The sequence below is a fragment of the Leptonychotes weddellii genome, chromosome 1 (assembly GCF_054177405.1).
Source record: "Leptonychotes weddellii isolate Sample4059 chromosome 1, ASM5417740v2, whole genome shotgun sequence".
Lineage (NCBI taxonomy): Eukaryota > Metazoa > Chordata > Mammalia > Carnivora > Phocidae > Leptonychotes > Leptonychotes weddellii.
In genome coordinates this window covers 177,695,700-177,709,402 of record NC_138369.1, presented here as the reverse complement: position 1 = coordinate 177,709,402, position 13,703 = coordinate 177,695,700, and the positions used below count along the sequence as shown (strand labels likewise).

At 40.1% G+C, this 13,703-nt stretch overlaps 1 protein-coding gene and 1 long non-coding RNA gene across 2 annotated transcripts in view; both read left to right on the top strand.

Annotated features, from left to right (window-relative positions):
• Positions 1-13,703, top strand: part of ADAMTS5 (ADAM metallopeptidase with thrombospondin type 1 motif 5) — a 49,096-nt gene that overhangs the window by 5,537 nt on the left and 29,856 nt on the right. The window contains exon 3 of the mRNA XM_081799028.1: positions 7,961-8,093. Coding sequence (XP_081655154.1) covers positions 7,961-8,093 — 133 coding nt within the window. The remainder of the gene's footprint in view (positions 1-7,960; positions 8,094-13,703) is intronic.
• On the top strand, positions 8,103-13,345 carry LOC145716261 (uncharacterized). The gene is made up of 2 exons (XR_014138830.1): positions 8,103-9,927; positions 10,139-13,345. It is a non-coding gene; the product is annotated as an uncharacterized LOC145716261 (long non-coding RNA).

Genomic DNA, 13,703 nt, shown 5'->3' with positions numbered 1-13,703 from the left:
AATTCACACCACTTCTGCCATCAAACAGCAGAAATCTGATCTCAGGATTTAATTTTGCTTTCCAGAATCCTTTCCTTGTCCCTGGCTTCCTCTTTTATTTTAAAATAGGTTCTTCAAAGACATACTCTTAAACCCAGTTTGGAGATCACGCATTCTTCTTTAGAAACAAAAGCCCTACCTGGCGGATGACAAAATTGGAGACTGTTTAATGTCCCCTCATCCCAAACCTCACATGGATCAAAAGCATTGGACTGCAAATGAACCAGCTACAGACTATGCAAAATACAAGGTCTACTCACTTTCATTAACTATGACTGTGCCAGTTAATAGGCAATTGTCTCTAACACCTCTCTTTATGTTCTGCCTCTCTTTATGTTCTGGACCCCACAGAGAGCATTTCTCCTCTACCAGCCAGCGCTTTGTTAGGTTGTGACGATAGAGAGCCCTGAAGGGGGAGACCAGAAGCTAGGAGGAAGAAGAAGGATGTACTGCTTCTTATTTGCTTGCTGACTGGATTGGCTAATCCAATTGCATATTTGAGTTCAAATCCCATTTAAAGTCTGAAGTGAACTCTTAGCCAGGATTCCTAGCCTATAGATCAATCCCAATCAATAAAAATCTAAATAACTCAGAAACGGGAAGACTGGGAGCAGATTAAACAGCTCTAGTTGACATTTTAAAAACACATGTGAATTGCAAGTTGCTAAGCGAATAGATCTTAAAGGTTCTCATCACAAGAAAAAAATTGTAACTATGCATAGTGATGGATATTAAATAGACTTATTGTGGTGATCATTTTACCACATAGACATATATCAAATCATCATGTTGTGCCTAAAACTAATATAATAAGTCAATTACATCTCGATGGATAAGTGAAGAATATTCTGAAAAATCTAATGTCCACTACAGACAATATACCACAGCGCACAGGATGTATGTCATTATCGTCTCTCTCTCTCTCACACTTTTGGCGCATAGCTAGGAGTGCCACCTATGTGTGAGGCACTCATTTATGCCGCTGAAGGCAGCAAGACAGAATATACCTGTTCCCTGCACCGCGCCTCGTCACTAGGGGAAAGGAAGCAGATGCACGCAAGAGTCTCTCTAATACTAGGAAAACTGGGGTAAATGTTGTGACTAAGTTATAAACAAAGTCTGTGAAAAGAGAGGGAGGAGTAATCAATTCTGCCAATGGATCTTTATATAGGCTTCACTACAGATGTACAATTGAATTAGCACTCAAAGGATGGATAGCTTTTATTTGGATTCAGCCAGCTTTTACTGAGCATTTCTTAGGTACTATCCGTAATCATAAACCACTTTACAATTAATCCAGTCTATTATCTGCATCCATACTATCATCGTAATGGGACAGATAAGGACATTCGTGAAAAGAGATAGTCTTCTAAGAGTAATAACTGCCAAATGGCAGAGAGAGAATGTAGTCGTGTCTAGTGCTCTCTAAACAAAATATTATAACTAATTTATTCAGACAGAATAATAAACAGAGAGGGATTCAGAAATTTGAAATGTGACCCCTTTCACAAGAATCTGTTCCAGGAAACAGGCAAGGAAATGGATAATTGTTTTTGTTTTTGTTTTTTTTTTTAAGATTTTATTTATTTATTTGAGAGAGAGAATGAGAGAGAGAGAGAGCGCACATGAGAGGGGGGGAGGGTCAGAGGGAGAAGCAGACTCCCTGCCGAGCAGGGAGCCCAATGCAGGACTCGATCCCGGGACTCCAGGATCATGACCTGAGCCGAAGGCAGTCGCTTAACCAACTGAGCCACCCAGGCGCCCCGGAAATGGATAATTGTTATATAGCATGATGATTTTTATGATACATGTGGTCATTAGATATCATGGAAATACATTAGAAGGTTGCCTGACCAGTCTGAGTTCAATTTGGAAGAAGGTCTAGGAGTTAGCCAGACCCATAAGGAGGAGATAGGCTTGCAGACATGCCCAGCTATCCTGTGCAATGGCCCAGAGGCAACATGTGAAATGTAGGGGGTTAGGAGTGTTATGATAGACAATATGAGGACAGAAGGGTGACGGAATATAGTCTAGAGAAGATGATAACAACTAGATTGTAGAAGAAATTGTATGGAGAGAGAGAGAGAGAGAGAGTTCTCGTCTTTTAAGGACACTAATCCTATTGGATCAGGACCCCACCCTTAATGATCTCATTTAATCTTAACTAGCTTCTTAAGGATAAGTCTTCGGCATATGAATTGAGTTTTGGTGGGGGAGACACAAGTCAGTCCAAAGCACCCTGCTTAAGAGTTTAAATTGTAAATTAAATCCAGTGGGAATCTATGGAAAGAAAACAGCAGTGACCAGCAGTGTTCCCAGAATGAGCCTTCCAACATGAGTAGTTGAACTCAACCCAGGGGGAGCCTTTGCAGGCTATTTGAGTAACCTTCAGGAAGAGACTTGAGATGGTCAAAATTAAAGCATTAGCATTAGAAATTGAGAAGCAGCGACCAAATCAAGAAATTTTAAAATGAGGTGGATGTGAGTTCATTAAGCCTTTCCAGCAAAAAGAATGTTTGGGCTAAGGTTTGGCACCAAAGGGTTGATAAGATACGCAGGAAAGAGTGGACAAGAGGGGTCATAACAGTGCAGTGGAGGCTGACAGGAAGCCTGGGTTGCATTGTGCAAGGTTGAATGCATGGTGCAGGCTAATCAGATCGGGGCTCTAGAAGGTAACTGACTGCAGCATACAGGCAGGGGAGTTATAGGAGACAAAGGGACCACTTAAAAGCCTCAGATGACAGTGCAAGCAGGAAGGAATAATGGAAGGAAACGAGAAGGTGTAAACAGTTACCTGAGACATTTGGTAGATGGAATCAGTGACTTACAGTGGCCAATCAGATGTGGCAGGAGAGAGAGAGAGGTACAGGAAGAGATGTCCAGGTTTCTTATCCAACACTTGCATTTTCTTCTTTTTTGGAATATCTTTCTCAGCACATTTTGTAAGTTTTGTACGCTTCTAAATTATTGAGTCTTACCAAACACACCATAGAGATAAAGACCATGCCGTAGTATTTGTCGCAGTAAAGGAATTTACTTGGTCAGGCACAGGTTATAAATGTAAAAGATAACAGTAATGTCAAGAAAAGCATGCGTGATGATTTACCAGTATCCTGGTGAAGGTGGTTCAGGAATTGGGATGTTTAGATATAGGTCTGAATTTTGACTTCAGCAGTTTCAAGCTTGCAACTTTGGACATTTACCGCCCCTGAGCTTTAATTTCTCCACCTATAAATTGAAGTGTTTTCATTTAATACCAACACAGGTAGAACTGGAAAGACGTAGAGATCAACTGATCCAAATCCCTTATGTTAATGATGAAGGAACTTTGTCTCAAAGCATATAAACAACTTATGTAATGACTCTTACTAATAGCGTTAGAATTAAAAAGTGATCTACTTTGTATTCACTGTGTCTAATCAGCTTCCATTCCTGTTCTCCAAAATGACTCTTCCAAGCATGTCCTCTCAGCAATCCCTAACTCGCTGCCTCCCTCTCCCCCTTCTTCTTACTTCATGTTTACAGACAAAATGTCCCATCTTGGAACTCTGGGCCCAGACTGTCTTTCCAGCTTCCCCTGATTGCCTTCCACCCAACAAATCCTGTATTCTCCAGTCATGACAAACTTCCTGTCATTCTCCCAAATAGAACCTACCTTTTACCATCCCCTGATGTATTGACCAGTCTTTCCTAGTTAGGATCCCTTCCTCTAAAACTGTCAGACTTCTATTCATCCCTCGATATCTAGTTACCTCCTTCGAGACAATTTTATTGATTCACTCAGGGAGAGCTTGTCGGTTCCTCTTCTGCATTCCCTCAAAAATCTGTTCATAATAGCACGTCATAATCTGCTTCCCTCTTGGCATATCTGTTCTGCTCACTAGACCGTGATGTTTCTTAAGGTCAAGATCAGATCATATTTATTTATCACAGTATCAGCAGATTGTGGGCACACAGTAATTAGGAATAAGTGAATCTGGATCCCTTGGTCCCTAATCCAGCTGGGCTCTGTAATGTTCGATATTATCTGGTTGTATTCAGAAGCGTGGATAGAGATTGTATAATATGGGTCATTATAATAATCAGACTAATAGACTCGATTAATATAGTTTCTCTTGAGATCTAAATCAAGACCTCTGTGATTGGGGATTGCTGCATAGGTAGCCAGAAAGATAGATGACACCTCAAGAATTGGATGCACAAGATAAATGTAAAATATGGTGTGTAAGTGTATGTGTTTTTTGTTTGTATATTTTTATGCAATCCCAGTTTTTAAAAATGCGTTATTTACTTATTTGAGAGAAAGAGTGAGAGAGAGGGAACAGGAGCAGAGTGAGGGACAGAGAGTGAAGCAGACTCGCCACTGAGCAGGGAGCCCGATGAGGGGCTCATGACCTGAGCAGAAGGCAGACACTTAACTGACTGAGCCACTGTATGTTTGTATAATACATATAACTTAAATATGTACCACACCAGATTAATTCTTTTGTCACTAACCCCTCTTCATAGGAATTGGGAAGAGAGACAGACATCTAAGACTAGTTAAACCCTCTTCTGTGTCCTTCTCTTGAGCTCCATGCTTTACCATGCTTACGAGATGGGAATCTCTATGGAAACAGAAGTTGCTGTTATTTAACTTCAGATTCCATTGTACAAGGTATTCTTGGTTAATCTGGGCTTCCACTGTTGCAATTGTGATGACATCTGCTCTTCTCCCCTTGTGTTTCTTCTGGCTCCTTCCCTCGGTGTGTTTATGCTTCTTGAAAGACCAGCCTCCCAGTCAAGGCTAGAAATCCGGCAGCCTCTATTACTCATTCTACTCTGTGCATTCTCATGTGTGCTTGGTTCAGTTTCCCCACCCAGTACCGACCACTGGGATTTGCTAAGTTGTACTATCTTCTGGGCAACTGCTTCTCACGGTAGCATACTTCACTGGATCCCTGCCCCCTACTCCATCCAAAAGAATAGATCTGGGTGCTACTAGGCCTTCTAAATTCCATGATGAATCACAGATATTGACATATTCATAGCCCTCTAAATGGCCACACCTGGTGAATGGTCACCATGTCAATGACCTCCCCGTCAAGTCTTCATTGGTCTTGCTGACCATCTCAGCTCTGTTTTTGTGTTACATACATACTTTTGCAACCCTTCCATTTTACTAAATCTTCCTTTGCATTGCTATCTACACCATGGTGAGAAGATACTGATCTTGCATGGAAAGAACCATCTTTAATGTAACAAAGAAGTAACTTACCTTCTATCTACACTGACCAAGCAGAAAAACTCTTGTCAGCACTTGTAATTTAATTACCTTTTCTGTGGACAGTGTATGTGATTCACATTTTTCCAGTATTTGCCTGCCTCCAGATCCATAAGATGGATGGATGGATGGATGATAGATAGATTGATTGATAGATAGATAGATGCTATTGCCACTTTAGTTTCCTTACTCCTGTTCTGAATTAAAAAAAAAAAACTCCTACAAACTTTGAGGTTTGCACCTGTAAATGTTGTTATAAAACTCCACCAGTAAATAAACATGAGTGTGATGTGCTGTATTCTTAAAGTTTGATGCACAAGTTGAGTTTTAATACATTGAAATGAACCTTGGATTGCAAAGAAATACAGACATTCATTGTAAATCTTGGGAATGAAACCATAACAGGGCTGTCAAGGTTTGAAATTGCGTGAATGAAATTGAGAGGTTGCCAGTTTACATAATTATTGTTACAAAAATATATAGAGTATGGCCATGTCATCACGGGGTTTAATCAGTATGGTTAAAAAAAAAAAAAACTGCTTCTGTTCACAATTTTGTCACATGCACACATTTTTATGGCAAAGGGCCAAATGCATTTAATGCAATTCAAGGATAACAAGGACAGTTGATAGCCTCTAATGAGCAATTGCTACCAGCAACAGAGAGATACTAAGAATCCAGTTTAAACTCTATTCAGAATGGGAGGGCCATTTCCATTCACTGTGGTTCTTCATCTGAGCTTATAAATGACATATGGAATAAGAAGGGAAAACAATTCTTGCATTTTATTATTTGAAGATAACAAACCCCAAATCATGAAGATAAACATAAATCTTGGTTTAAAAAAGTGTGTGCAGAAATAACCTACGGTGTCTAGCAATGACAACTGAGTCTTTCGTCTTAAAGTTACCGAAATGATTGGAGAAAAACTGAATTAAAAATGTATTGTACTATATTATTATCTCAAAGACTGATTATTATGCGAAAGTGTGTTCCAATTTCAATTTTAAAACTACTAATTTGTTCTCAACAGCTGTAATTTGAGATCCCACGGATGACATATGAGGATACACAGGAAACTTGGGGAAGCTATTGCTGGTTTGGTGACTTGATTCACCAAGGCTACTCGGCCGAGATTTCCACTGTCTGAAGCTGTAATAACATGGTGGCAGCAATGTAATTCATCACAGCTGGGATCTCATAATATATAGAACACAATAAGAACCTGAAAATGTACTAGAGAGATCATAGGGTATATATTTTAGATATTCTTTACCTTGGTTAGATTTGTATGCAGCAATATAGGGAAGAATTAGAAGAGTATGTTGACATTGAGTAGGTGGCGTTGGTTATGTAGTAATGATATCTTGCACTGACTTCCAAGAATCTGTTGAGATCTTGCTAGCATATTGCATATTAAGGTGTGCAAGGTTTACATTGCATCTGACTGTATGTCACAATTCACCTCAATTAAGCAAACGTTCGTTGAGTTTGTAGCATAAGCCAGACATTGTGGTAGTTGGGGATACAAAGATGGTAGCTATAATAGAAACAACACTTATTACTGCAACTGGTAAATATATCATCTTTCATAATAATTGATGTTTTTTTAAAAAATTCTTTCCTTCTACGATTATTCACTAATGGCTTACTCTAGGATATTGTCTTGCCTTTTTGGATGTAAATGTACATGATTTTAAGTAATTTTCATTGAAAACAATAGTCAAGCACAAGAAGTTCTAATGTCTTTTAATGCTCAAATAGCATATAAGGGAAAGCTGTTCATTACAAATCTATCATGTCAAAAATTTTGGTTTATATTTTCTCTTTATGCTTCATAACTTAAAATTATCTTGTGATGTCTCTTTCATCCAAATTGATCATTTTTAATGAACATTTTAAGGGGATGTGATCCTGTTTTTCTTTGAGAATCTCTTAAGAGCTCTACAACTTCTCACCAAAAAAATGCACACACTCACTTATACAAACACAATATACTACATATATTTTCTGCGGTGCGATCAAATTGAGAAATCTACATGAAATCTACATCTTCAATCTACATGAAATGCTATGAGTAAGAGCGTATACATTTTTGAAGACACAACCTCTGAAATTACAGCTCCATTTGGAAATTGGGAGATGATCTTTCCAGGAATTACACTCCTGGATTACAATTTAGTTTCCCGTTTGAATTACTGATACACTGATATTTTGCCACAAAAAGTTGCAGTTTGCCCCGGTGATGGAAAATAAATTATTAGGCCAGGCTTCTGATAAATTTAGCACGAATTCAAGCCAGAACATTAGGGCTTTAGTAAGCCGGACTCTATGTGAAAGTGATCCCAGACACATGTGCCTGTAGATACGCAGCAGAGCTTTGGGAAAGCTGCAGCGGCTGTTGTAAGGGACAAACCGCAATCCTAGGACATCTTTTTTAAATGTAATTGAGTCCCATCCTCCTTCTGTGCCTCTGGGACCCAGAGAAGCGTAGAGGAGTCGATGCCGTTAGTTTGTCTTTGGACCATTTCCAGAGCTGAACAGGTGATACCATAAACATATCCCACTCTTGCCGTTTGGAGTGAGCAAGTGGCTCTACAAGGTGGCTCCTTCTGGATGTAAATTGATTTTAATGATTTCTTTCTTTCTCCCGGGCAGGATTTATGTGGGCATCATTCATGTGACACCCTGGGAATGGCAGACGTCGGGACCATATGTTCTCCGGAGCGCAGCTGTGCCGTGATTGAAGATGATGGCCTCCATGCAGCATTCACCGTGGCTCACGAAATTGGTATGCAGCGCCTTTTCCCTGCCCTCGCCAAATCAAACACTCGTAACAGCTGCAACAGGAACCAAAATACTTGGCAATTAATTCCAGATTTCTCCAGGTTCAGATGGACTGTTGGGGGATTACATTTGTTTACATTTGCACTTTTAGGGTTAACTAGTTAGGCAGGAGGAAGGCAAAGCCAGGCACACAGTAGATGTTTCCTTTTTGACAGTGTCATTTGAGAGTTTAAAAGAAATTTGCTACTGATCCTGTCTTCTTAAGCATCCGGCCATGACTCTTAGATGGAATTTGTCACAGTTGATTATGGAATGCAGGGATGTCGCTCTTAAAAGTTACTCGAGGCTCTACTGACTCATCCAGGGCTAATCAGTTTGCACAGAAATTTGTCAGGTTTATTCCATTGTGCGTGATCAGAGCTCCTGTCAAAGGTAAACAATAGCTCATGGTAAACAGTCCTATCTCCTTTTTTAATAGCAAAGACAGTGAACAGGGTTCAGGCCAGCAGTCAACAGGGTTTGTCTTCCAATGTCACCCGATTTCTGTGTCCTAAGAAACGAATCTAAATCTTAAAATTAGAAATTTAGGACTGAGTTCGTTGTTGAAAAATATCCCACCAGTTAGGAAATGTGTTTCCCCGGCGATGACCCAGGCTCGGTGTATGAGTACTTCAGTACTTAGAATTAGACATTAGAATCAGACACATCTGGGCTCAATTCTTGCTAGAGTACTTTCTACTGGTCTTACTATTTAAACTCTCAAAGCTTGTTTTCATATCTGAAATACAGGAATATGCTGCCGATTTCATGGAGTTATTTGAGGGGCCAAATTGGGTAGGTTATAGATACCAGTTGTTATTTACACCCACATACCCTTCTGTTTTTGCTTTTCAGTTAACTAGTTCATTTCATTTTAAATGTATTTATCACCTTTTATCGTCATCCTTTCGGGAGCAAAGTACGGTCTGATACCTTTTTTGCTGTATTTTTATTAAACGGATTTAGTTTTTAACCTAAAACCATAATTTTTAAACAGAAATTAAAGCTTCTTTTTCACATTCCTAGTAGTAGTAGGCAGAGAACATTTCATAAGGGGTAGATTTCTAGCTGCTATGTTTTCTTTGGAAAGTTAAAATAACTTCAAAGCAAAGATGTCATTGTGTAAGACAATATATTGCAGCAGTGAAATAGAAATCGGTAGTTAAATTTCAATTCCTAAGTATTAATCATGACCTCAGTTTTCTTAACTGACCCTCTTTTTACCATCTAAGAAAAAAAAAACACACACAAACATAAAACCTTAACATGAATAACCATCCATCAGCATCACTGATAATAATTTACATGTTATTAATTAGACTTCTTTAGCCTCAAGATGGAGCCCCGTCTCTGCCTCGATGGTCTCTGTTTGGTCTCATGCAAGAGATTCAGACATCCAGTCTCAGTCTCTCATCTGTAAGGTGGGCTGATAATGAGGTGTGACTCTCTGGTGTGCTTCTCTAGAAGACCTGGCATATCCAAAAAGCTTTTTTAAAACACATAAGCCACCTGAGCTTCTGGCCTGGGAATATGTTTTCACCTATCTCTCATTCGTACCTATTAAACTGATAATAAAACAGCCAGATATAGATCCTTAGTATTTCTTACCCATCTATGTCGGTGCACAAGTCAGTGGGAGAAACACAAGAGCTGCCCAAGGCAACATTGAGAATGTGCAGTGGAAGCTAAGAAGAATTAGCCCAAATCCTTGAGAGGATTGTAATTGAGCAGAGATGATTTCAAAAGTACGCCAGTAATTAATCACCATTATTCAGAGTGACGGAAGTTCTAAAAGAAAGGTCCTTGGGGCACCTGGGTGGCTCAGTCGTTGGGCGTCTGCCTTCGGCTCGGGTCATGATCCCAGGGTCCTGGGATCGAGTCCCACATCGGGCTCCCTGCTCCACGGGAGGCCTGCTTCTCTCTCTCCCACTCCCCCTGCTTGTGTTCCCTCTCTCGCTGTGTCTCTCTCTGTCAAATAAATAAATAAAATCTTCAAAAAAAAAAAGAAAGGTCCTAAATCCCTGGGTAGGCAGAGGCTGGTTCGTTTCGGACTGGGTAAGCAACACAATTGATTTGTGGCATCATCCATCCATAAGATTACGAGCCCTAAATCCTGATCTTCTCAGGAAGGGATTACAGAGGTCTTGAGGGAAGGGCTATCTTTTCCTTCAATCCTGCAGTGATCTGCTCTCACACATTGTTAGCATTGGGGAGGTTTCTCTGTAAGAGAACCACTGAGGCAGTAAATGCAACGTCTCTGGGGCTGCACTGATTCTCAAGGCAGCTGGGCTGGAATGAAGAACCTTCTAGCATCACTTTTCCCGGCCCTCCTGAATTCCTAAACCAGGGGTTGACACCAGCCAACCCGGCAGTCTGAGAGGTAGGAAGACAGTTGCTGATGAGAACAAATGTTTTATTAAAACTATATATGTACGATAAGAACTTTTCTTAACAGTGCAGGATTGGACACAGTTTTACAAGGGAACGATGCAGGAGAAATGTAGGCTTCTATGGGAAAAATCAAACCTGAATCTTTGATCCATGACTCTGCCCTGGGTTCCCTTTAATTTCTTGGTTGGGCCAGCTCTATTTAATTCTTTAGAATTCTTTATGAGCCATTCTTCATTCAAACACTGCCTACTTAATTTGTCTTTCTGCATTACGTATAGCCGAATCAGAGAAATTTAAGATCTGGGGATGGGGGATATGGACTTAATTTCCCTTTCATAAGGGGATCTGGCTTTCATTTGCTTTATTTCCTAATTGCTTTATTATTCTTTAGTTTCACTTTTTGCCTAAATATTGTGAGCATGTGTCATAAAGTACGAGCCTTATAGACATTAGAGACGATAACCTCACAAAATAGTTCCTAATCATCTGTCTATGATTACGGTCTTGCCTCTGCAGCGAGTGTGATCTTTGGTAATGCTTCTGGCTGATCTGTTTCCAGCGCTTTATTTTTAGATTGTTGCATGAAACCATGGGTCTGAGCTAACCATGCTCTGGATTCTAATTCCACTCCATTCTTATGTAATTTCCTCCCTTCCCTTTTATTAGACACTTACCACTTTACAGATTGGGAGGTTATATATACAGGCCACGGACGGTGACGAAGTGACCTCAGTCTTGCCCGAGTGCGTTGACTCTGCTTGAGCCCATTCCCAAATGTGCAATCCGCTTCGTGTGCACAGCATAAATATATGACTGTGCTCAAAATGTAAGCCGTGGAAAAAGTTTCCAGGCTGTTCCCGTAATTTTTCTACTTTATTTCTCCTATACGGACTAAGAGGATATATTTGATTAAGAATAAGGCTTTTATCAACGGACTTAAAGTCTCTCATGCAATGCCCCACCGTTGCTTCTTTCGGCACATACTGGTTTAAAATACAAAGTCATTGTATCTGAATCAAAACTTCCCTTTGGTCTTTTACCCCCTCTATCTGAAAAATGTCCTAACTTGCAAATGAACATGTAAGATAAATAGCAAGTCTGAACTACCTCTGTTACACCTTTTCTATCCATCCTGTAAAAATCAGGATGGTTTCAAGGAACAATTTTGAAAAGTGACTCTTTTCCTAGACCACATATTAAGGTGAACACTTCTCTTCTCCTGCTAATTGTTTCTAAAAAAAAGATGGGGCGCCTGGGTGGCTCAGTCGGTTAAGCATCTGCCTTCGGCTCAGTCATGATGTCAGGGTCCTGGGATTGATCCCGGTGTGGGGCTCCCTGCTTGGAAGAGAGCCTGCTTCTCCCTCTCCCTCTGCCGCTCTCCCTGCTTGTGCACTTGCTCTCTCTCGCTCTCTCTCTGTCAAATAAATAAGATCTTAAAAAGATAATAATAAATAAATAAATAAATAAATAAATAAATAAATAAATAAATAAAGCTAGACTCTGAAGGTATGTCATCAACTGATGCCAATACAGGCTTCTGGAAAATAGATTTTGATAAGTATAGACTACACAGGCAGTAATAATTTGTCTTCCCCCTTGCTCTTATGTATATGTAAACATTAACTAAACCATTAGGACATTTTAAAAAGTTGCTTTAAACCATCAAGAACACAGTCCCCATTCCTGTGCCTTGAGTGGAGGCAAGAAATGTGGTTATGGCCATTTTACAATCCAAGTGTGAACTGTAGAAAGTTTTCAGATGAATGTAAGTTTACATTTTGAGTTTATATTTTTAACTTGTCAAACTTTTATTATTGGCTTGTAATAATAAAGATTTCACCTGCTGCCCACATGGTTCTTCAAAATAATAATTTTATTGATGTTGGGCCAGCTTCTAATATGCTAGGGGGAACAATCTGATTTTATTTAGACTAATGAAATCCATAATTTGCAAACTTGCTGAAGCTTAGTTTTATAGTAGTTAATTATAAAATGTGCTAAGTGAATCTCTCCACCATGAAAGACTCCAAAATGCTTCCTAAGCTAAAGTCAGGCAACTTAGAAAGTCAAAACCAAGGGTGCTTGGGTGGCTCAGTCGGTGAAGCATCTGACTTTGGCTCTGGTCATGATCTCGGGGTCCTGGGATTGGATCGAGACCTGCATTGGGCTCCCCGCTCAGTGGGGAGTCTGCTTCTCCCTCTCCCTCTGCCCCTTCCCCCCCATCCCCCCCCGGCTCGCTCTATCACTCGTGTTTTCTCTCTCTCTAAAATAAATACATAAAATCTTTAAAAAAAAAAAGTCAAGGCCAAATATTCAGCTGGAGGCTAAGGAAGTGGCTGAGAGGCAACCCCATCGCTGCCCATGTTTTGCTGTGGTTAGAAGGAGTTCTCTGGTTGTGCTGATCCGCATGTGACTGTATTCCCATGGATGATTAGATTAAACAAGCCTGGGTTTTGAAAACCTGCAGAGGCCCTAGAAACACCGTAGAAGGAAGCCAATGCCCAGAATCAGATGTCAGGACAGGCTGTGAGATGTGAAGTGAAAGGAAACTAGGATTAAACTTGGTATTTTCCCCCAAACCTAAAGCTTTAATCAATGAACTGAGCCTTTTTTTTGGGGGGGGTGTCTAGCCTGGAGCAATGCTACCCTGTGTCTTTCTTGGCCCCCAGATGAAAGGTGGGAATGGGTCTATACTCATACGGCCAGCAGCACTGAGAAATTTAGTGTTTAGTGTCAGTTCTGTATTTTTTAAATCCTATCCCAATTTCCATTCCTCTTGCGGAGGCCAAGAGCCTGTCTGCCACACGTGTGGAAATCCAAGTTAAAGGTTGCATAAAAAGTAAATATATTACAAACGTAATGCATGATTTTTTTTTCCTCTAATGAGCAGTCAATTTCACCTTCTCTCCCAAATGAAGAGTGTCTTGTAATATCAAAATTTATCAGAGCTACTTGAGATTAGAGTACCAGTAAGGAAAAGTATAACCCAAAGCCAGGATATCAGTGAGAACAATAAAGTTAGCTCACAATCCCTGGGCCTTTTGATATTTGTCAAGCACATTTTCTAAGCACTTTGCCTCTTTTATATCATTCAGTCCTCACAAAATGCTATGGGGTCAGTACTCTCAATGAGACACCCAAGAGAGGAAAAAACTGACACACAGAGATACAAGTGTTTTGTTTT